Source organism: Megalobrama amblycephala, linkage group LG20 (genome assembly GCF_018812025.1).
Source record: "Megalobrama amblycephala isolate DHTTF-2021 linkage group LG20, ASM1881202v1, whole genome shotgun sequence".
Classification (NCBI taxonomy): Eukaryota; Metazoa; Chordata; class Actinopteri; order Cypriniformes; family Xenocyprididae; genus Megalobrama; species Megalobrama amblycephala.
The window spans coordinates 11,442,983-11,468,011 of NC_063063.1; the positions used below are offsets into that span (position 1 = coordinate 11,442,983).

At 42.4% G+C, this 25,029-nt stretch overlaps 1 protein-coding gene across 2 annotated transcripts in view; it reads left to right on the top strand.

Moving 5' to 3' along the window:
• The window catches only part of plxdc1 (plexin domain containing 1), a 448,642-nt gene that overhangs the window by 177,846 nt on the left and 245,767 nt on the right, over window positions 1-25,029 (top strand). Inside the window, exon 5 of one of the 2 annotated variants that reach the window (XM_048171697.1) lies at window positions 10,006-10,128. The exons of the other annotated variant lie outside the window; for it this stretch is intronic. Within the exon in view, the coding sequence (XP_048027654.1) occupies window positions 10,006-10,128 (123 nt within the window). The remainder of the gene's footprint in view (window positions 1-10,005; window positions 10,129-25,029) is intronic. 2 annotated transcript variants of the gene reach the window in all.

Consider the following 25,029-nt stretch of genomic DNA (forward strand, 5'->3'; position numbering starts at 1 on the left):
TTTCACAAATGTCAGGGCATGTCAAAACTTCTCCAGGCCCCAAATCAGCCTCAGACTGCAGAGGTATCACTGAGCTATCACTGAGAATACTTATTTCTGTGAATAAGTTTGAAATGGATGTGTGTAGTTTGCATCAGTTCTAAGTTTTTCAAACATAGTTTTGAATGGATTTGGATGGATCATTGTGATCTCTCTTTGTTTCACCCACTGCTGCTGAGGTCCTGAGGAATTTTTATGGCAGTCTCTTAGGAAGTAGTCTCTAGATGGGTGAAGGGCAGAAACTGCATGTGGACCAATGAGAAGTCCTGTCCTTCCCAGGCTTTGTACAAGAGGTCTTCTTCTTGCCCTCAAAGAGGTGACAGTATGTTGTCCTTACATCTTTATCTGATGGCATTGGACAGTTTGTTTGTGTTAGTCCACCAAGATCCAATCAAAATGTAGCAAACCTTTGTCCACTGTTACGGACAGAGAGGAGTCCGGCCATAAACTGGGCCCTGGAATGTGTTGTTCCCTACACCGCCTTCATCTCCAGGCAGTCTATGTGCCACGAAAGATGATGACTCCTCTACAGACCCTGAGCTGAGGTGCCTTCTATTACTGCTCCCCAGCCTGTGAGAGAGACGTTAGGGTGACTTGACAACATTGAGCTCCTAACACAGGGCCCTGGGACAGGAACCAATTTTCCTTCCATATAACCAAGGTGCAGAGACACCGCCATATGATCTTGATCATACGAAATGGGTTCCCCCTCGGGAAAAACCCTTTGGTCCTGAGCCACCATTGTAAGGGTCTCATGTACAGCAGGCCAAAAGGTATCATGTTGGACGGTGCTGCCATCAGACCCAACAGTTTCTGAAACTGTTTCACAGTGAGTGACTGGCCTAGCTTTATTTCTTTCACGACTGAGAGAATAGCAGTGATGCAAGCAGACGAAAGACATGCACGCATCGTCACTGAATCCCAAACCATGCCAAGAAAAGTGGTCCTCTTTACTGGAGAAAGCACACTCTTCTTGGTGTTCTGTCTCAACCCCAATTTTTGAATATGAGCGAAAACGACATCTCAATGTTGAACCGCCATCTGTGCTAATATTAACCAGTCATATATGTAGTTCAGAATACGTATGCCCTGCAGCTTGAGCGGGGCCAGTGCTGCATCTACGCATTTCGTGAACATGCGGGGTGAAAGAGCTAGGCTGAATGGAAGAACCCGATATCGGTACACTTTGCCCCCAAAAGTGAATCTCAGGAACTTCCTGTGTTGTGGAAGGATAGAGACATGGAAGTATGTGTCATTTAGATCTATTGTGACAAACCAGTCCTCAGATCTGATTTGGGTCACGATCTGATGTAACGTCAACATCTTGAATTTTAGTCTCTTGACTGTACGATTCAGATGATGAAGAACTAATATGGGATGCAACCCTCCATCCTTTTTTGGAGCTATGAAGTAGTGGCTGTAAAAACCTGGCTCTCTGTCATTTACAGGGACCTGTTCTATAGCTTCCTTTGCTAACAGGGTCTTCACTTCTTGTTCATTGGGATGCACTAACATTAATAGCACCCCGTTGAAATGAGGTGGACGGAACCCAAACTGGATTTTGTACCCTCTCTTTATAGTTTGCAGGACCCATAGCGATATATTTGGTAGACGTTTCCACTCTGCCAGAACATCTACTAAGGGTACTAAGGGAACCAGCCTCTCGAGGCTGGCTTCTGATGTATTTAACACAGACATCTCAGTGACCTGAAGCACACTGGCTGGAACTAACCTATCTGACTGTGTTTTTAACCTCCTAAGAGGGCATGAGTGTGACGCAGCATCTTGTGAACACTGGGTCACAAACTCACTGGAAACCACTGCGCCCCGAGGCACAGAGGGTGGTGTGGTTGGCAGAACGGTCCCCTGAGGGCAACGAAGTGGTGCGGGCATTGATGATAAGGTGAACATCACTCCACCCCGCAGGGGGGCGCCCTCAGAGGCCTGACACCACTGGTGTCAGGGCCTCTTTTGACCCGAAGCCTTCTTGGCCTGAAGCACGACCCTCAGATCGGTCTTCAGTTTCGAAGGCTTGGGTTGAGAGTGTCGTCCCTGCCCCCCGTATCTCTGAGGTGGAGCAAGAGATGCAACACTCTCCTCTTGTTTCGCTCTATATGAGGAGCTTGACGGCTGGGGCTGCTCACGCCCAGCAGCCCCAGAGGGTTGGTGGCAGCGGCGTGGCAAATATTTCTTAAAAGCCTCCACCTGCTTCTTTGTCTCCTGAAACCTTTTGACAACAGTATTGACAGCATCACCGAAAAGGCCAGGGGGCGCAAGCGGGGCATCAAGGAGAAAGGCCCTGTCTTTTTCTCTGATTTCTGAAAGATTGAGCCACAGATGTCTTTCTGTTGCCACAGAAAGTGGCTCTAAGAGATAAATCTGTTCACAAACTGCGTCAGGGCCAATCCCTTCACTGCCATCCAGATCCCTCATCAGGTTGGCTTGGTACGCTTGTAATATTGACATTGTGTGTAAACATGCACCAGCCTGACCTGCTGCCGTCTACGCTTTCCCTACTAGCCCTGATGTGGTTTTTAACTGACAGACAACAATAAATAAGACACACAGTTTTACACAGAGCGCTTTGCTCTTGGTCTTGCCGGATGTGTATTTATCCTTTCCTGGTCATGACGTTCACTCTTGCCATTGGACTAGTTGACATACGTGCATCAGACACATTCACGATCTGGGCATTGCCAAAGTGATCCTATCAGACGCAGCGTGGAGTTCCCTTGAAAGGGAACTTGTGTATCCCCATCTGTAATGAAACGAAGGCAGGGAGGAGTATATGACCTAAACTTTTGTTTGTTCATCATAATATATTTATGCTTGTGACTGATATAGTGGCAGACAACAATAAATAAGACAGTTTCACACAGAGCGCTTGCTGAGGCGCAGAAGCTAATGCCGGTCATTCCAAATGTGCTTTTATGCTTTTCTGGTCGTGACATCACCTGCTTGTGACGTTCCATTTTGACATTGGACTAGTTGGCACAAGTGCTTCAGATGCAGAGGCATTCCCAATGTGTCATTGATGCAGTGCGAGTTCCCTCGAAAGGGAACCACTATGTTCAAAGTGTGTGCATGAATACACTTCAACCTGAGTGCATACAGACTCATGGGGACTTGTGTCAACATAAGGAATCAAGCATGTAAATTAAACAGAATGAGTATTTTGAAAATGTAAAAATGCAGGAAGTTTTCTGTGATGGGTAGGGTTTGTGTAAGGGGATAGAATATACGGTTTTTACAGTATAAAAACTATTACGTCTATTGAGAGTCCCCACAAAGATAGCGAACCAGACATGAGTGTGTGTGTTTGTGTGTGTTTTACAATCTTGATTAGTGGTCTTTAACCCTTTTACTGATTACCCATTTATTGATAAACTTATAAAAGTTTTGAACTGCAAATGATAACTACACACTCATTTGAAATTAAACCATGACACTATATCACTATTCGGACAGGAGTTACAATTATTATTACCCGACACCTGTGATTTCATGTACTCATTCATGCAAGACTAACATCTGTTTTTTTAATAATTTAATAATTTTATTTTTATTTTTTTTTGTACATCACACATATTAAAATTAAATGAAAGCATGCTTTTGGTGCATAAGATTAGTGCACAAACGATAGCTCAGGCAGGTCAAAAACACATGAAGAGAAGTGTTGGGATAATACAACATCTGCAATCACAGACATTCGTATTAAGACTGGATTACATTTCTCAGAGTACTGTGGAGTTTGCACAAATAACAGTATGTAATTTGCTCTGGAATTTTTATAGAGGTTGAGAAAAACAAAGACATGGCAGATTGACCTATGACATGAAATTCATCTAAATTTAAATGATCTCATGGATGTGGCTGTTGTGGTTTGTGCTCATATGGACACCAACTGCTGCAGTAAATGTGGTGTAATGACTTTGACATAGTCATTTTATGTTTACCCATTTAAAAATGCCTATTGCCCGCCTTGCACAAGTGCCCTGAAGCCACAGACAAGGCTTGGGCCCGTCTTCGCTGCACTTTTTAATGCTTTGAAATACCTTTTACATTCATTTTCATTAAGATCACTGCATTTAGCCTACTCTAGCAGATTAAAACTATGATTAACTGTTTTAGCCAGTGGTAATCTATTCAAAATTGACTATCATTTCTACAAGGTCAGAACCACATTGGGCGCAAAGATTAGTCATCCATTTCTTCATCTGTTAAGTCCAAATCCTATAATTAATGAAATCACTCCATATTGTTAAAAATGGAGACTCAAACAGAGGAATATAATGATAAAGATGACTTTTATTAACAGCAACAGAGGCAATGGGATAAATGGCAGGTAAGTAGGGGAAAGGCAGTTCATAAGATAAGTTGACGGTACTGATGATGAATGCAATGGAATGTCTTTTTCTTACAGGAGATCGTGGATGAGACTGATGGGAGACTGAAGACAGCACATACCTCAGTAAATCAGGTAAGTATGATCTACACTGAGAATTAGGAGAAGACAGATGCTGGAGTGGAGAACTGGAGAAGGCTCTGAAGTGGAGAACTGGAGAACACACTAGAGAAGGCACAGGAGGTAAGCACACAGAGGACGCTGGAGAATAGTCACAGGGAATAATCTGGTGTAACATGGAGAGAGTCCACTTCGTAAAAACGAGACCGGACACTGGAGTGAGGTGAGGTGTGTGCTAATAAAGGAAGCGTGATGAGGGTGCAGATGAGGTGCAGGTGTGTGTGATTAGTATTCTGGTGATGATGTGCGCTGGGATTGGTTGGTGAGAGAGCCTGGCAGATCTGTGGCAGGCTCTGTGGGAACAGAAGTGGGAGAATGGTAAGGTTTTTATAGTGACATATGAAAGAAGAGTGAATTCTGTAGTGAGAGGGGAGTTGAAGCTGTTATGTGACAGAGTTGATCTGTTTGGTGATGGTGAAGGGGCCAATATATCTGGGACTGAGCTTTTTGCGGGCGCATCCTGAAGTCCTGTGTTGACAGCCAGACCTTCTGACTGGGTTGGTAGGATGGTGTTTCAGACCTTCGAAGGTCTGCTGTCATCTTGCGCCTGCACACTGCCCGCTGAAGCTGATGGTAAGCTGCATCCCAGACCCTCTCACTCTCTTGGAACCAGTAGTTGACAGATGGAACATTGGATGGTTCTCCTGAACAGGGGAATAGAGGTGGCTGGTAACAGAGTATGCACTGGAAGGGAGCGAGTCCAGTGGAGTTCTGCGTGTACTCGGCCCAGCCTAGGAACTGGTTCCAATAGTTCTGGTGGCCATGGCAGAAGGTTTGCAGGAAACGCCCAATCTCCTGGATTTTCCTTTCCGTCTGCCCATTCAACTGGGGATGGTATCCAGAAAAGAGGCTTATGATCACACCTAGGAGATTGAAAAAGGCTTTCCATACCTGTGATATGAACTGTGGTCCACAGTCAGAGACGATGTCCATAGTATCTGAAGAGGTGGTTAAACATGAGTTCAGCAGTCTCCATTGCAGTGGACAGTCCTTTGAGGGGAAGAAGACAACAGACAACAGGATTTCGAAAATCGGTCAATAACTACCAGAATGCATGTGTTTTACTATCAGATGCAGGCAGATCCATGATGAAATCCATTCCTAGGTGTGACCATCGGTGGTTTGGTTTGGAATGGGCAATGGAAAGAGTTTGCCAGATGGTAGATGACAAGGGCTCCTCGAGATGGCACAGTCGGAACAACCTTGGACGAACCTTCTCACATCCCTGGCCATGTTGGGCCACCAAAAGCGGACTTTTAGCAGTGAGAGGGTGTTATTGGCCCCTGGGTTGCCAGTGCCTAGAGAAGAGTAAGTGGAGTGAATCAGGGGAATGCGTTGTTCTCTGGTGATGTACTGTAATCCAGGTGGGCAGCCCGGTGGAGTGGCAGTAGAGACATTGGAAGAGGTAGCTGGATTGGAGGACTTACGATGAGTTCATTAGGGATGATGGGTTCAGGTTCTTCGTTGACCTCTTCTGGAGTGTGGAGATGAGAGAGCATCAGCTTTTGCATTCTTGGGGCCTGGGTGATAGGAGATGGTAAAGTTGAAGCATGTGAAAAATAATGCCCAACATGCTTTGGGGGGGTTGAGTCTCTTGGCATTTCGTAGGTATTTTAAGTTATTGTGATCAGTGAGGATGATAAAAGGATGTTGTGCACCCTCCAACCAATGTCTCTATTTCTCAAGGGCCAGCTTGATAGCGAGGAGTTCTGTTGTGGATATCGTAATTTCTCTCCTCCGGGCTGAGTTTGCGGGAAAAAAGGCGCATGGATGAAGTTTGGCTGGAGTCCCCTGCTGCTGCTGAGATAACACTGCTCCTACCCTGGTGGTCGAGGCATCCACTTCTACAATGAGATGAGGAGATGTCCCATGGCTGATGTGGAGGCAGCTGTGAGGCTTTCTTCAGGCAGAATACGTCACTAGAGGGGGCGTAACAGGCTGGAATCTCGACTGACTGTTTCTCTACTGGACTTTCAATGGAAATTGAGTTGATGGAGAGGCTGCATGAAACATTCTAGGCTTATGGTATCATCGTATGCAACGGGATGCAGCCGCACTCTGCCGATCCCTGCCGATAGATGTTGAGGAGCAAGTGCTCATTCCATCCGCTGGCAGCAGCAAGATTCCTGAACTTGAGAGCATAATCATTAACAGCCATTGAACCTTGACGGAGATGGTATAGTTGCTCAACCACAGAAGAGTCACCGGCTGGTCTGCCAAAAACTTCACAGAAGTGTTCGATGAAATGAATGATGGGGTGATTGGGTTACTGTACCAGCTTGTGACCAGATGGTTTTTCCCCATTGGAGTGCTCGTCCCGTCAGTAGGGATACGATGAATGCAATCTTCGCTCTGTCTGATGTGTAGAGATGCATCTGCATCTCCAGGGCCAACAAGCACTGTAGAAAGAATCCGTTGCACTCCTCCGCCGCATCAGAGAAGTTCGCTGGTTTGGCCATGGGATTGGCAAACACTGTCTGTGAAGATCCTGTGTATGGTCCAGTCTTCTGTTATGGAAGGAGACTCACACAGAGGAATATAATGATACAGATGACTTTTATTAACAGCAACAGAGGCAATGGGATAAATGCCAGGTAAATAGGCAGTTCGAATGATAAGTTGACAGTACTGATGATGAATGTAATGGAATGTCTTTTTTTTTTACAGAAAATCATGGATGAGATGGATGGAGTACTCAAGACAGCACACACCTCAGTAACACAGATAAGTATAATTCACACTGAGAATTAGGGAAGACAGACGCTGGAGTGGAAAACTGGAGAAGATGAGTCCACTTCAGAGAAAAGAGAACGAACACTGGAGTGAGGTGAGTTGTGTACTTATAAAGCCAGCATGATGAGGGTGCAGATGAGGTGCAGGTGTGCGTGATTAGTATTCTGGTGATAATGAGCACTGGGATTGGCTGGTAAGAGAGCCTGGCAGATCTGTGACACATATGTTTTCAAATACATGCTGTTTAGCCTTTAATATGTAAGTTATCCTTTCTAATGGAAGGCTTGATAACATCAGTCTTATCCATTGAGTAGTACTTAGTCTCTCAATCTTTGTCCACAACAGAGTGACTTTTTTTTCTTTTTTTTTTTGGCATAAAGCAAGCTGAGGTCTATAAATGCTCACTCATTTGTACTATAATTTTATTTCTCTGCGTATAAGCCCAACAGAAAAGAACTTATGGTCGAGTAAAATTTTTTTGAAATTATCTTCTTAATTATGACTCTTACCTCTTCCCAGAATAATTTAATATTTCTGCATTGCCAAATACAGTAAAACAAAGTTCCTCTAGCTTTCATACATTTTGTACATATGTCTGGTATGTTTTTATTACATCTATTTAATTCCACCGGTGCTACATATGTCCGCATTAACCATTTATACACTATAAGTTTAAGGCATGTTTTTTAGACATAGTGTGAATCTTTTTTCCTTCCATGTATTCAAATTATATTGTGAATTTTTGGATGAATAAGATGTCAGCAACCCATAAAATTCAGATATGATACCCTTTCTCAAATTATCTTTTATCACCTTTTTTTTTTTTTTTCAAAGATGAATGTGGGGGTCTTGTACGGGCATTATCTTGATTTGCTTTAACAACCATTTATATATATATTAGTGAAATCATTTGGTAGTCGGAAGTGGGGGGTTGGGGGTTGTTTTTTTTAATGCGGATGACCAAAAAAGTTTGAGAACCACTGTTATATCAGAACAATAAAATACAGACTGTAGAACCCGGACTCCCTCTTGGGAGAAGGAACTCACTCTATGGCCTACTTCCACAAAAGAGCTTTGAGTTCTTGTTTCATTACCAGAGCTTGCTTGTGACCTAGCACTGTGGGCAGGATGCTGTTGATCCAAGGCAGATAATAACCTTAACTGAATTCTGCAGCCTCTCTCTATAGTCTGCAGGACCCACTGAGACACTTTTGGCAGAAGTTCCCACGCTGCTACAAGATCCACTAAGGGAACCAGCCTCTTGAGACTAACCTCTAGTGTAGGTGGAGTAATATGCCAAGTGCCCTGAAATGGCTCAGCGGCAGGGGAAGACCAAACATACTTTTGCATTACCCTGCTCAGAGGGAGTGAGCCTCCCAGTTCCACAACATTCCTGGGCAGAGACTGGGCGAAACTCAATGGAAGCCGCTGTGTCCCAAAGCACCTGAGGTGCCGGGGTTGGCAGAATGATCCTCTGAGAGCACAGAGAAGAAACTGGCACTATATGATGAGGTGTGAACCACTTCCAGTATCAGGACTGAAGCCTTCCACTAGAGGATGACGGTCTTTTATGAATGAAAACAGCCAGCTGCCCATGAGCTGTCCATGCATGTCCATGAGCTGTCCAAATCATGTGTATCTCCACCCATAATGTAACGAAGGCAGGGAGGGACACACGATCTGAACTGCTGTTTGCTTGCCATTTACTCCTGTCTTATATATATATATGCTTGTGAAAAACAAACAATAATAGACAGAGACAATTTCACATAGAGTGCTTGCTGAAGTCACAGAAGCTAACATTCTTAGGTTTGGGTGTGCTTTATAGCTTCCTGGTCATGTCATCACCCACCTATGATTTCACACGTGCTTCATGATGCAATCACTCAGAGGCATTCCCATAGTGTCGTATCTTCCAATGCAGTGCGAGTTCCCTTGAAAGGGAAGTAACACTACAACAGCCTTCTTAGCTGTATGTGAAAGCATTTTGCTTTGGGGGTTAAGCAGAAGATGCTCCCCATTCCTTTTCTTCACAAGTAACTGATGGAATTGCAGTTTCTTTCAGTCACCCTCTCTTCTATGAGTACTGTGATGCAGCCTTTGCTTAGTTTTGCTAATGAGTATTTCCTACTCAAGCAAGGCGAAATTTGACTCTGGTCAAATTCCAATAGGAGGAAACTGGGAGAAGCCTTGGATGGCAAAATACCCATTGCATCATGGGTGTTGAAGTTTCCCTACTTATTTGGCAAAAGGAAAGACAACAGCCACTCTGCTTTCCCTGGTCAGGCAGCATAGTTTTCAAAATTTATTTTGCCTTTCTATAACACAGGCAGCCTAGTTTTATTGAAAGCCCATTTTGCCAGTGGTGAATTACCCCTTTAATTATCCTCTAAAAAAATCAGATTTCTGATGGAATCATTTGCAGTGTTAATATGGCTGTTTTCACAATAACCCCAGACTCACTACCACCATTCTGCTTGAATTAATTTTTAGAATTTTTGTCATATTATTATTAAACGGAAAGGGTTCCATCCTTGAATGCAATAAAGGGACCTTTTAATGTACAAAATATTTATACATATCCCTTATACATAGCCCTATACATATTTTCAGTCCACAACTAAAACAAAATATATTTTATTTATTTATTCATTTATTTATTTATAGAAATTTTGTATCTTATGCTTGAATTCTTAATATTTTTATAGGGTTTATTTTCACTGGAGAGATAACACACCGCATGCTGACAGCGACGCAGTATATTGCTCCACTCATGGCAAACTTCGACCCGAGTTTTTCTAAAAACTCCACTGTACGGTATCTGGACAATGGTGAGTTCAATTTAATGGACTATGTAAGATTAGGATAAATGCATCACAAAGTATGATGAAAATAGTACAGCACATGTGCAGATAGCCTATTTTCACTGTGCATCCATTATGCTTTTTTTTGTTGCAAAAGTTGCAAAAAGAGACAGTCATATGTCAAGTCAAGTCACCTTTATTTATATAATGCTTTTTACAACGCAGATTGTGTCAAAGCACCTTTACAGTAATAACTGGTAAATAATATTGGCTACACAGCAGCTCTTAAAGAAAATTGTGTCACTGACCAACTTAAATTCAGTATTGATTCATTCCATTGTAAAAATCAAGAGTTATTCATTTTTAAAGTTAATTCATATATCAGCACTGGAGAAAACAGTGATGTCATTGTCCAGCTCAGTTCAGTTTGCATACAATGGTGTCAATGCAGACAGATCAAAAACATTGTTGAATATCAAGTGTCCCCAACTAAGCAAGCCAAAAGGCGACAGCGGCAAGAATCCCAAACTCCAAAAGGTGACATCAGGTGACAAAAAGGTGATAAAAATGGAAAAAAAAAAAAACTTTAGAGAAACTAGACTCAGTCGGGGGCCAGCGAACAGTGCTTGATTATGATTCAGGCAGCTTTACAGGTCATAAGTCCGATTGCGATTGCAACAGTCAAAATATTTAATCCAGTTCCATCTAGTTGAAGATCGTATTGACAAATGGTTTCATATGTTACCCATAATCCCTTAAACTAAAAGAAAATAAGAGTTTGGGGCACTTTTTATAACTTTATAGATGTTGAAAAAATTATACAAATGAGTAAAATGAATTTTAAGGCAAGGAATTTAACCTGATGCTAACAAAGGGGTATGTGGTTGTCATGTCTACCCAGCTAACCATAATATGTGTAACAATCAGTCCAACTGAAGGAGAGTTGATGAACCCATGTGTAGTTTATTAATAATCCAAAAAGTGAGTAAACAAACAAAGCAACCAACTTGAACATGAGCAGACTTGGCAATAAGCAGACTTGACCAAAACACTCACCAACGGCAGGGTTACATTAATCCAATACATGATAAAGTAAAATGGAAAACAAGAGGCTTAAATACATGAATTTAGGGAACACATGATTAAGACAACCAATGGGCAAGTGACACAAGGAACAAGGAAAGGAAACCAATGAACATACATAACTCAAATGACCATAAACAACCAATCAGCATATGACACATTGACTAAGGGAGCACATGAGAAGAAAGGGAAGCATGACACAAACAAGCAACATGAATCAAACTACAAAATAAAATACATGAAACAAGAACATGAAACAAAACTATACATTACAGATCCAATCCGTATCCAGTCTCTGGCTGGACAGGCATGACGTGAACAATCTCTGGCTGGGCAAGCATGATGTAAACAGTCTCTAGACTGGCAGACATGATGTGAAGAAACTCTGGCATAGCAGCCATCTTGTCAGAAGACACCGGCAGAGCGGCCATCTTGTCTGAAGACACAGGTGGAGCAGCCATCTTGTCAGAAGACACAGGCGGAGCAGCCATCTTGTCAGAAGACACAGGCGGAGCAGCCATCTTGTCAGAAGACACAGGCGGAACAGCCATCTTGTCAGAAGACACAGGCGGAGAAGCCATCTTGTCTGAAGACACAGGCGGAGAAGCCATCTTATCTGAAGACACTGGCTTGGCGGCTATGACGGGATGAGATTCTGGAATGGCAGCCATCTTGTCTGATGATTCTGGCATGGCCATTTTGATTGGGGACTCTGGTATGGCAGCCATGTTGTGAACTGTCTCTGATGTGGCAGGCATGGCGTGAACAGGCCCTGGGGTGGCAGTCTTGGCGTGAACAGGTACTGATAGACATGATGTGAACAACTCCAGACATGACAGTAGGGGCATGTAAACACTCTGGGATGGAGAATGCTGTAGGATTGCGGGGCTCCCCATCCACAATTCCTACAGTAAATGAGGATCCACTTAGCAGAAGGGCATGGTCAATACACTGGTGCACCAGTGTATTTTTCCCCCAGGAAGCCGCGAAAGAACAGGTTCATGACGAAAGTGACAAAAATTTCCTTGAAGGCTACATCACTAAAGCCCACCAAATCACAAAGTCCACAAAACTCCTCTACATAATTCTTGATAGCCTGGTCACCTTGACGGTGACACAAAAGTAGAGAAACTGCTGGGTTCATTTTTGTAGGTTGTGTATTCTGTAACAATCAGTCCAACTGAAGGCGAGGTGATGGCCACGTGCAGTTTATTAATAATCAAAAAAGTGAGTAAACAAACAAAGCAACCAACTTGAACAAAAGCAGAATTGTCAATGAGCAGACTTGACCAAAACACTCACCAACAGCAGGGTTACATTAATCCAATACACAAAAAAGTAACATGGAAAACAAGAGGCTTAAATACATGAATTTAGGGAACGCATGACTAAGACAACCAATGGGCAAGTGACACAAGGAACAAGGGAACCAATGAACAAACATAACTCAGAAACACATGACCATAAACAACCACACTGACTAAGGGAGCACATGAGGAGCAAGGGAAGCATGACACAAACAAGCAACATGAATCAAACTAAATAAAATAAAAAAAAAAATAAAATAAAAATAAAATAAACATGAAACAAGAACATGAAATAAAACATGGTGACAAAACAGTGATGTCATCATCCAGGGCTGTTTCCCAAAAGCATCTTAAGCCTAAGTTGATCTTAGAACAATTGCCACCAGTGGTCTCTATGATCAACTTAGGCTTGCAGTGCTTTTGGGAAATGCAGCCCAGCTCAATTCAGTTCATATACAATGGTGTCAATACAGGCACCTGGAGTGAGTTGGACAGGTGATTTATCTGAAGGATTTGTGAGAGTCTGGACAACTAGTAGAGTCGTTTATTCATTAACACAATGAAGACACAGTTGTAATAAAATTAATTAAATGAATTAACAATAGATATCCAAGAGTAAATTCCACAACAATTATTAATGCTAATAATGAATATGTACTGCTGAAGGATAATAAACTAATTACCAAAAAGGAAAGTACTGAATTAAACAATAAAACAAATGATGTGAACACAGAATGGATAAATGCAATGCTTTTACAGCTGAATGTAGCAACAGAAGAGAATTGTACAGGAATGATTCATTTATGGGAAACCACCTAATGAATATGGCAAAATGGTGATAAATAAATGCTTATGTATCATTAAACAAATAATATACCCTAAACGGGCAGGGAGGAGGGCCTCTATAGCGCCACCTTTTGACAAAAGTGTGTGTGTGTGTGTGTGTGTGTGTGTGAACTCGAGCTGCGTCTGAACGTCTGAATGCTAGGGGAACTGCCTCTGCTGTCTGAAACACATATCCAAACTTAGCAATATCGTATTGACCGGCCCAGAAGTATATAAGGGCCGCCCAGATAACATCACCCTCTTTTCGTCTTCAGCGACTGTTTTGTGTGAAACACTATCGTGGCAGTTATGAAATGCACAGAGTAACTAGTAAGCTTACTAAATGTGTGGATCCGTGTCCTTGTTATCTGAGGCCAGATGACACACACGAGCTGTGCGTTCTCTTTCTGGGGGGAGAGCACTTAAAAGAATTCTCGAGGGAGTTGCCTGTGCAAACTGTAGCATTCTCATAAGTTAAGAACGCTCCGTTCTCGTCTTCGAGGGAAGAGAGTCCAGCATCTGGTCCTGGTGGTTCAGGTCCCATTTGCACTGAGGCAGGGTGGAGACTCAGATCACAGGGCACTGAGATGGAGCTCGCCGAAGACTTTGAGAGGGGTGTGACCGCTCACACGATTCGGCGGCTCGCAAGAGTGAGCTGCTGGGAGAGGATGCGTTGTCATCTGCATCCTCAGGTCCAGCGGCGAGTGCACTTCCAGCCAAGGAGGATAGAGATGGTGAGTTTACTGAATCCTCTCAGACACCCTGTTCCACATATGCTGAGCTGTTGTAGATTATGGAATGCGCTGCCGGCAGATTGCAGTTGCCATGGCAGCGTGTTAAGCCGCGCACACACTTAACGATTGTAAGGCCGATTATGAATGTAAATTGATACTTATGACTGATCGCACTCAAACGCGTCCAGTCAGAGCCAGTTGCGTTCAGTCCGCGATTACAGTCGGTGTTCAAATTCTATGTGTGAGTATATAAATCGGCTCCAGTCGAAGGAAACAATCGGTATGTGTGTTCAGTTCAGTCTTAGAATGTTTCAGCTAATCGTTAGGTGTGTCCTCGGCTTTAGGAGAGACACCGCACGCATTCGAAAAGGCATGATGAGAGGTTTCTCTCTAGCCATAATCTTACATCTCAAGTGAGCTTTCCATTCCTTCCTGACCTGCATACTGAGGTTGATGGGGCATGGAAGAATGCCAAGACATATTTTGAAAAAAATATATAATGCCCTTTTAGGCTTAAAGAGTGGTAGACCTTCACGTTTTCCATGGTGTTAGGTTGCCACCCTGTGGCCGCAGGTTGAACTGTTTGAGGTCTGGTTGCTATTTAAATACCAAAGTATTTTTCTTTGTAGACCACTGTTCCCTGTGTAGGGTTTGTGGAAGGAATATGGGTATGTGTCGATGCCACCGACTGGTAATAATAATTATAATAAAAAAAGAAAAAAAAGAAAAGCGGACATCAACACTGAAAGCTGAGACTTTGCCATCTAAGCCCTTTAAAGTGACATCTTGCTTGAATGGCAGGGCATACGCAACAGCGGGTCAGGTTGGTGCTGCTCTGCACACGATGGCTGTGTGGCAGGCACACCAGACTGACCTGCTGAGTGACTTAGACCAGTGGCATTTAAGACGTGCATGTCCTCAACCAGACAGGGGTGCGTTTCCCAAAGCGAACTATGGTCGTAAGTTCCGTCGTTACCAATAGAGTTCAATGGGACTTACGACCATAGTTCACCAACGATGCTTTCGGGAAACGCACACCAGGATGGGCCTGTTGCATGAAGCTAGTTGAACAAACTCTGAGTTTCAGAGTAGGTTTAGAGTTGACAAATCCAGATAAATCCAAACTGGTTCAGATCAGTATCAGATGTTGCACAATGTTCGGTATAAACTTCCTCTGTCAACTCAGGTTTAATCCAGAGTTTGCGATTAACTCTAAAGCGCATGCACCTGAAAGTGTGACATGTGCGGCAAACAGCCAGTCACACGGAACATGCAGAGCGTCTGTTTGATTCACTTCTTGAGAGAGAGCCGCGCAACTCACTTCTCTTCTGAAGATTAAGAGATTGTTATGAAAAATATCATGAAATTAAATGCATTTACAAGGCAGGAATAAACACTGCTGCAGTGAAAGTTTGAGAAGGCAGCTGAAAGAAAATATCTGACTATATCAATGCATGTGAATCAATGAAATATACCTAATAATTTATAATATAATAATTTATATTAGATTCACAAAGAGCTCAAATGAATACACATAAGCTTAATTTGTTTAAAAGCTTTATATATCGATGCATGTATTATATCTATATCAATTTAAAAGCAAAGTTAAATATTAATTGTCAAGTAATATAATAATTATATGAATATACTATTTTATGAATTATACATAATTAATTAATATAATATAAATATAATAAATAAGTAGCAGCAAAAGTTGAGAAATTTTGCTAACCGGAGCAGGTTAGCTGTGTAGCATAAGTTACCATAGCAATGAAACCCGCTAAAAACCAATCCACCTTCATAAGCCCGAAAAACCAGAGTTTGCTCAAAATGATCTTGAACTTACCTGGGTAGAAACTGAAACCAGCTTTGTGCAACAGGCCACAGAAGACTCCGTTCTTTTTTACCCCCTGCGCTTCTTACATCAGGCCTGTGGCTGGGCCGATAATGAATATTATGATTCTTTTGGTCTGCCTTTGGCTTTGATAGTGAGAAGACCCTTTCAGGCTTGTAAGGGTGGAAGACACCTTGTTTCCATGGTGGAGGTCACCACCCTGTGGTAGAACTGTTACCAGGTCTTGTATCTATTTAAAATACTAATGTATTTCTTTTAGACCGCTGTTCCCTGTGTAGGATGTGCATGGGCATTCATCTAAATTAGGAAGGAATTTTTATTTTTTATCTATTGTAAAAATATAATAATTAGGGCTCTGAAGTTCCATGTAGGTTGGCTAGAACAATTTTTAGAGAGAAAGAAGTACCATTTGGGTCTTCTTAGGTGAGTGTGCTGATTTTCGCTTATTGTATGTTCTCTGGTGAGACCATACTCTTTTGTATTTCTCTTTATTAGCGAGTAAGCTGGCCTCCTCCCACTGGAGAGTGGTTTTGAGGCTGCTGCTCTGTTGCAGGCTGGCCCTTTTCAGGCCGTCTTGATAGTCACATCAGGTGAGTGTAAGTTCCCTTTTGTATCCCTAGTGCTGACCTTCTCTCATTTGAGTCATCTGGCCAAGGCCCGCCCCCCTTCTGCATAGTGCAGATTGGTGCAGAGACAGAATAGATGGGTTTCCTTTTTCTATTTGTGATTAGTAATGCTTTTGCTGTAGCCCGCATTTCAGAAGTTGAGCTCAGGTAGGCCTTTGCTAGGCTCCTCTTAAGTCTGCTGTACTAGACATTCAAGCATTGGGTTGATTGTGGGTGGCTTTTCTATGAAAGGCCCCCATTCCCCTGGGGCTGAGTACAGATATCTTTTCTGTCATGAGTAGAGTCTTGGTGGTTGGCCTCCACCCTGGTACTTCTCAGGGTCAGGCAGATAGTACTCCCTTGTAAAACAATTTTTTTCTGAGTTCTTCGTTTATAGGTCTGTTTTATCTGCCCTGCACCATTGTGGCTCAGGTCAAGCAGTATTTGAACTTTACTATGGGCTGGTCATTTAGTTCGCTCCCTTGCAGCTCAGCATTGCCACGAGTTGACCCCCATGTTCATTGTGAGTAGTAGGCCCAGGTGGGCCTCCTCCAGGGCATGTTGGTGTATGTTTGTACTCTTCTTGCTTAAAGGGTAAAAAGTCTTTTTACTGAGTACACCGCTTGTTGGCGATGTAATAGTAAAACTATCTCTGCTACTTGACTTGTTATGGTAGTAGGCCTTAACCCATTTGTGCCCAAATTTTTCTGAATGATTTCATGCATATAGTCCTATTAATAGTATCATATGTGAACATGTTCTGCATTTGTTTTCCCCAGGTTTTTGTTTTTTTCTTAAAAAACATATTTGAATGTGCGGCAACTATAGTTGCCGGTGGGCAAATATGTTGTATGCACCCCTTCAATGTAAAATTTGAATAGGAGGATAACATTTATGTATCTAACTCAAAGTAACTGTGTTAAGACCCTAAGGTATTTTGTCTGTTTTCGGGAAACACGGATTGGTCCAGCTAAGCACCTGACCTGTACTTAAGGACCGCCCCAAACACTCAGCCTTTGCCTCGTGCCTCGTTGACTTTGTGCTATCGCCATCGTTCTTTGCTTCCATTAACTTTTGATATTGCTGTTCGTTTTGTCATCGTTTGTTAGAGTGTCGTGCCAGAGAGATTGTGAGTGTATAAGGAGGTTGTGAGTGTTTGATTATTGTTAATATTTTTGATTACCCGGTTTATTTGATCTCTGCCTGTTTGACTACGCTTGTTGAATTCTGAATCTGGTTTGTTTGCCCAAAACCCTGTATATACTGCTGTAAAAACTCTGGTAAATAATATTTTCACTTTAAGGGAGGTAGGGGGTTTGACGCCAATTTATTTGTATCTTAATTTCACTTTGTTTATGGTTAAGCGAGATAGGTAAGTTAAATTGTATTTTGTTTTCTTTATTTTTGGTGAAGTAATTTAGTTTCTAAAAGAAGATTGTTTTGTTTATTATTTTGGCCGTGTCTGCCCCTGACGTTGAAACCCTTATTTTCATTGTACATAAACTTTGTATTGATTTTAATCTCTCTGGTATTGAGACTTGCTTCCTTTCTGTTACGGCTGACCCCTAGCGGTCGTAACAACTGCTATCAACAGATCAACAGATCAATCAAAATCGAAGAACATTCTATATGAACCCAAAAAGCTGCATTTAGCTTATAATCTCTTGAATATGAAAACACATCAAACAACAAATCTGTTTGTTTTAAAGTGGTAGAACATAGTGCAGAACAAAGTGCAGCCATTAAGTTGCTCCAACAGAGCATTGTGAATCAAAAAAGTTAAATTACATTGTTCATTAGAAAAAATTACTCCTATATGTGACCCTGGACCACAAACCCAGTCATAAGTCGCACGGGTATATTGGTACCAATAACCAACAATGCATTGTATGAGTCAAAATTATAGATTTGTTTTCTTTTATGGCAAAAATCATTAGGATATTAAGTAAAGATCATGTTCCATGAAGATATTTTGTACATTTTCTACCGTAAATGTATAAAAAAATGTTTTCGTAAATGGATATACATTGTTAAGGACTTCATTTGGACACCTTTAAAGGCTAATTTTCTCAATATTTTGATTTTTTCATCTTAAGTTTCCAAATTTTCAAATAGTTCTATCTTGGCCAAATGTCCAATCCAACCAAACCATACATCAATGGAAAGCTTATATATATTCAGCTTTCAGATGATGTATAAATATCTAATGACTGGTTTTGTAGTCCAGGGTCACATATAACAAACAAACAAAAAATAAAAAAAATAAATAAACAAATAGCAATATATATATCAATATCAAATATTATGAAAGCAAAAGGCACTAAACAAGACCAATAACTTTGATTTATTAACCCATTAAACACAGTATACCCCATTTCCCCATAATATATGTACATACAAGTCATTTGCCCACCTGCAACTATAGTTGCCGCTTTGACTTTTGACTAAGTATACAAAAAACTATAGATCTCTTGTAAGATTTGTTTTGTTTGGATGATTCTAGAGACCCTCATGATTATGTATATATGTATGTATGTATGTATATGTCAACAAAAAATACTTCATATTAACATGAAAATTACTTTTCTTTGGGAGGATTTGCCTTGAATATGCTTCCTAGAAGTAGGGGTAGGAAGTTGACAGCCTCATGTCACAGGAAGGAAGTCAATACCTTTTTTTTGTTCTTGAAATCCTTTATTTGGTTGTTTTCTTGCATGTCATTGAGACATAAAACATGGAAAACATCTAGAAAAATATTTACAAAAGGAAAATGACAACTATACTCTACAACTACAACTACAGTTGCTGGTGGGCTAAAATGGGTTAACAGGCCTCCCTTCAGAATGAGTCCCCAACCATGTTGGGCCCCTAGCAGCCAGCACATGTGCTGTCAGGTAGCTGGCCTTAACAGGCCTCCCTGTTAATAGCCCCAGTAAATGGGTTTTCTGGTAGCTATTTTGATATGCCGTCAGATAGTAGGCCTTAGCAGGCTTCTCTGTGGCGAGCCCTCATCATTGTGGATGTTGTAGCAACAAGACACGCTCCAGGTGGCTGGCCTTAGCAGGTCTACCTGTGAGTGAGTCCCCAGCACTTTGGGTATGTGAAAGCTAGCAGGAATTTGCTGTCAGGTAGCAGGCCTTGGTGGCCCTCCCTGTGGGCAAAACCCATATGGTTTGGGGTACTTAGCAGCTAGCAATGACTTGCTTTTGGATAAGTAGGCCTTAGGATGCCTCTCTGTGAGCGAGCTCCCTATTATGCAGGTACTTTTTAGTGTATTTAGCCACATAGAACTGGCCACCAGGCAGCTAGCCTTAACGGGCCACCCTGGAGGCTAGTCCCCCAGCAGTATTGGGGTTTCTGGTAGAGGTGCATGGGCTTGCTTCAGAAGCCTTAGCAGGTGTAACCAATGTCACTGGTTCTACTTCCTAATACGCACACTTATAAAATGTCAGATTTAAGACAATTTAAATTAATTTTGGACCAGTTACAGAAGACTAAGTACGACTCTGGAGGAAAAAAAGAAGGGAAAAACCACTCAAGGGTAAGTATTAGATAATATTTAGATTTTTTTTCTTAACTCTTGAAATGGAAAAAGTAACACCTTAAATAACATAACAATTGAAATATCAAATGAAAAGAATAAATAAAAATAAACAAAGACAATGTCTCGGTTCAAATTCACTGTCTCAGTTCAAATTCACTGTCTCAGTTCAAATTCACGGAAAAAAAATGTGAATAGTGCCCTCTGGTTTTGGGTAGGCACAGCCACTGCATACTTGGTGAAGTGGTCTGTAATGACCATATATATACCATATATATTTCCATATATATAAATGTCTTTGGTATTACTCTTATCCGGCTCTAAGGACAAGAAGTCCATACAGACCAACTCCAACGATCTGGTAGTTTTTATGTTCACCATAGTGGCAGCTCTCTCTGGAGGCTTCTTCCTACGCACACATCTCTCACATGTCTTAATTTTCTCTTCCACAGATAATGACATTTTTGGCCAAAAGAATCTGGTCCTGACAAGGTCAAGAGTCCTTTCCATGCCCATATGCCCCATGTCATCATGTAAACTCCTCAATACAGTTCCTCTCAGAGCAGCAGGTAAGGCTAATTGATAAAGGGTGGTTCCTTGATCTTGCCTCTTCCTGTAAAGTACTCCATCTCTCAATTCCAGCCAATTCCACTCTCTTATCCACAGGGCAATATCCAGGGACTGGCTCTTTGGAAAAGGAGGCTTCACATTTAACTCCATACAGTCAATTATGACGTCTGGATCCAACCTCTGCTGCTTCATCAACTCTTCTGTGGACAGGTAAGGAATAACAGGGAGACCATGCTCATCTTCCTGTTCAAACTCATCGGGTAGCACATCTGCATGTAGAGCCAAAGACTTGACAAGGGCAAGGGAATGGTTCAACAATCCACAATGATTAGGGAACTCGCTAATCTGATGTCTTTCACAGATGGCTTTTATGGCTTCTGGCAGGATAATAGACTCTTCAGCTGTGGCTTCATCTAGATGATGAAGGGTAAACTGTTTTATATTCTCCCTCTCTTTCTGGGACACCAGATCGTCCAAAGGCTCTCCATGTGGACGTTGGGAAAGCCCATCAGTGTCCTGATTCTGGCTTCCAGCCATGTACTGTAGCTTGAAATTGAAGGTGGACAGACTTGACAACCAGTGATAACTGGTGGCATCCAGCTTTGCAGATGTCAGAATGTAGGTTAAGGGGTTGCTATCGGTTACAACCACAAATTCCGCTTTGTACAGGTAATCACTAAACTTAGATGTAACTGCCCATTTAAGAGCTAAAAATTCCAGCTTGTGAACTGGGTACTTGGTTGCACTTTTTGTCAATCCTCGACTTGCAAATGCAATCACCCACATCTATCCTTCTTGTTTCTGATACAAGGCTGCTCCGAGCCCAGTGGTACTGGCGTCGGTATGCAAGATGTATGGGAGCTTTGGATTTGCAAATCCTAGGACAGGAGCAGAAGTGAGTTTTTCAATGATCTCATCAAAGGCTTGTTGACATGAGTGATTCCATCTATCCCCAAACTGTGCTTTGGGGTCAAGGTACTGTTTGCTCTTGTCTTGACTGTGACTTTTTCGAAGTGGCAGATAACCTGTTGTGAGATCATTAAGAGGCTTGATGATCTTGGAGTAATCCTGGACAAGCCTCCTATAATATCCAGAAAAACCTAGGAATGATCTTAATTCCTTGAGGTTCCTGGGTCTTGGCCAGGTTTTAAGGACCTCGGTTTTCACCGGATCTGTCTCCACTCCTTTCTCAGATACAATATGACCCAGGTATCGAACCGAGCTCTGGAAAAACTTGCACTTCTCAGATGACAATTTTAATCCATATTCCTTGAGTCGTTTCAAGACTTGTAACAGCCGTGACTCATGCTCTTCGAGACTTTCAGAGAAAACTATCAGGTCATCGATGAAGACTAAAACTTCTTTCCTGTTCAAATCACCCATACATCGTTCCATCAGTCTTTGAAACGTACTTGGGGCGTTGGTGATCCCCTGGGGCATCCTATTGAACTCCCAGAACCCCAGGGGACACACAAAGGCAGTCTTACTCTTGTCAGCTTCCTCCATCTCGATCTGATAATACCCCGATTTTAAGTCAAGGACAGAGAACCACCTCGAACCAGTCAACACTGAAAAGACTTCCTTGAGATTTGGCAAGGCATATGCATCCTTGATGGTTTGTGAGTTGAGCTTTCTGAAATCAATACATAGATGAACAGAGTTGTCCTTCTTCCTTACAACTACTATAGGGGAAGCAAAGGGAGATTCTGATTCTCAAATGATTCCAGCAGCTAAAAATTTGAATTTGTTTGTTCACTCTTCATTACACTCTGGACAGCTTGCAGCTCAGCAATTATAGTTCTGTGCTGGATGGTGATATCAGTCTGGGTTTCATTTCTAAGCACAACTGATAACTGATAGTGCGTCCTGGAAGGTAAAGTATGCAAACAGCTTGCAACCAGGAAACCACCAGGTAAGGAGGGTGAGGTTGGTGACTCTAAAGCTACCCATTTCTCTACATGAGGGCTGTTTAGCAGAACATGTCCATCCAGGACCACTGTACTCCCGGCAGGTACTATCTCTGGAACGCGCCCCTTGAATTTCACCAAGCCCACCATATCAGCACATGTTTGTTTGTGTCTTGCTTCCAGAACTTTTAGCACTGCACGGTAACCGTGAGAGCTGGATTGAGGGTGTGCTGTAGGCTTCTGGACGTAGTCACGGTAAAGGGCATCTAATGAGTTAGTGCCAATCAGAACTTGAGGTGTGTTCGTCAAATCTGGAACAACTAAAGCTAGGGTAGGTACCTCTGCTTCTATTCCCAGAAACTCTCTGGGAAACTTTAAGATAAGTTCCACATATCCAAGGTAAGGAACTGCTTGTCTATTCGCCCCTTCCACTTCAAGTAAGGTGTTCAGTGACTTTAGAGGACAATCTGACAAATGGCATTCATAGAACGAAAAAGGAATTGTGGTGACTTGGGATCCCGTGTCCAAAAGACAGGAAACTTCTTTTTCACCAACATCAATTTGGGCAGTACACTTTATTCCTACTAACCCTCTTGGTAAGTTATATGAAGGTGACTTGCTACAAGCATGTTGGTTAAATGAGTGTCTAGACTTCTTTGGGCAGTTCTTTCCTTGTCCGGTCTCTGTATGCCCCTCTACAGAGACCATTCTCAGTTTAAAGGTTTCCTAGCTGCAGCGTGTTACGAATCCCACTGGGCTTGTCGGTCTCTTAACTTGTGTCATTTTTCTGCAACTTTAGTGGGATCAGGGGCATTACCACAACTGTTGGCAAGGTGACCATCTTCCCCACATCTGAAGCAATACCCCGGACGAGGTCTGCTGTCAGGCATTTGGCCATTTCTGGACCACTCTGTTGTACTTGATTCAGATAGTTTGTGCTTGGGGCAATCTCTGAACTGAGGAAGCTTCTCAGGACGGTTTCTGCACATCTCGGGAGAAGAAATTTGGACTCTCAAGTCAGCAATCTGCCTCTTCAAGTCAATGATTTCAGTTACTTCCACATCATTCTTCTTCTTTAAAGTAGCTGCAGTTTTCATAGCTGTGACCTGGGCCTGTAACTCAGTGACAGCCTTCTTCAGTGCACTCACTTCATCTGATTTCGCATGGATGGCTTTGTCCTTCTGGCCAGAATGCTTTTGTAGGGAATTAACTTGAGCTTGGAGATCACAGACTTGTTTTAAAAGAGTTGCTTCGGTGTGGTCAACATCAAGTGCATCGCATGGATGTGCAGATATTTGGTGGGTTGACGTTCTGAATTTTGAAGGAACAGGACAATGCTTGTTTAACCCCAAGTGCTTCCTCATTCGTTCTTCTTTGGAGGCATTTCTGTCTTCTTCTGTGTGAATGAGCACTACCAATTCTGCGAATGAAGGTGGATTGGATTTCCTCTTTTCCAGCTGAAGGTCAGCGATGAGGCCGTTGTCCCAACAGCCGCGAAAAAACTGCTTCAGAAGACAACAATCCCTTTCACTTTCAGATATGCCACCTTGTCGAATTGTTGTGCTCAAGAGAACTTGCAATCTATGCAAATAAGTTGAAGGCTTCTCGCCATGGTTTTGAAGTGTGCTCATAAACTTGGCCAGCAACTCATCTCCATCTTCAACAGAGCCATATACAGACTCCAGCAGCTCCAGATACACAGTAGGCAAGCTTTTGGGAGAGACATGTTTGACAATATCCGCAGCTGGGGAAAGCAGACTGTTAAGAATTTTTCTTGTTCGATGTAGATCAGAAATAGAAGGATCTGTCATAAGAAGGTTGACACTTGCACGCCATGTATCAAAGTCTGACTCATTTCCAGGGCGAGGAATTTTACCAGAAAAGGGCTGAAGACGAATTATGTGCTCAATTATTTGAACAATGTGCTCTACCACAACTTGTTGTACCGTGGGTGTGTCTAGAATGCTTGCTGAGATGGTTGGAGACACCATAGTAGCAGGTATGGTCCCACTGGCTTGCGACTGCCAGTGTGTAGCACTAGATGTGTTCTCCTTAACTGGGCTTTTTATCTCTGGGCTGTCATCACTCGATTGAGGGGGACTGCTGCTTCCCGGAATCAGGTGGTTGTCAGCAAGATTACAATAACTCACTCCCTGTGGCTTAACTGGTTCTTTAGCAGAGACACTAACCTGGTGAATCTTTGCCAATTCATCCTGAAGCACGTCTTGAAATGACTGCCCAGTTGCACTGCAAATTGCTTGCAGTTCTTCGAAGGTACCCCTTGGTAACGTCACTGCTGTCAGCCTGGGGGCATATGCTGTCTAAGGGGTGTATATGAAAAGTAACACTCAGGTCAGTAGGGCAAACAAATGTCAAGGGAAGTAAGAGCCCTAAATTGCGCATGGCAGTACTATGAGCAAATTCTACTATGGCATTATGGTGGAAATTTGAGGTAGGGTCATCTATCAGTAAGTTTCGTTTTATGGAACTGTATCGAAGCA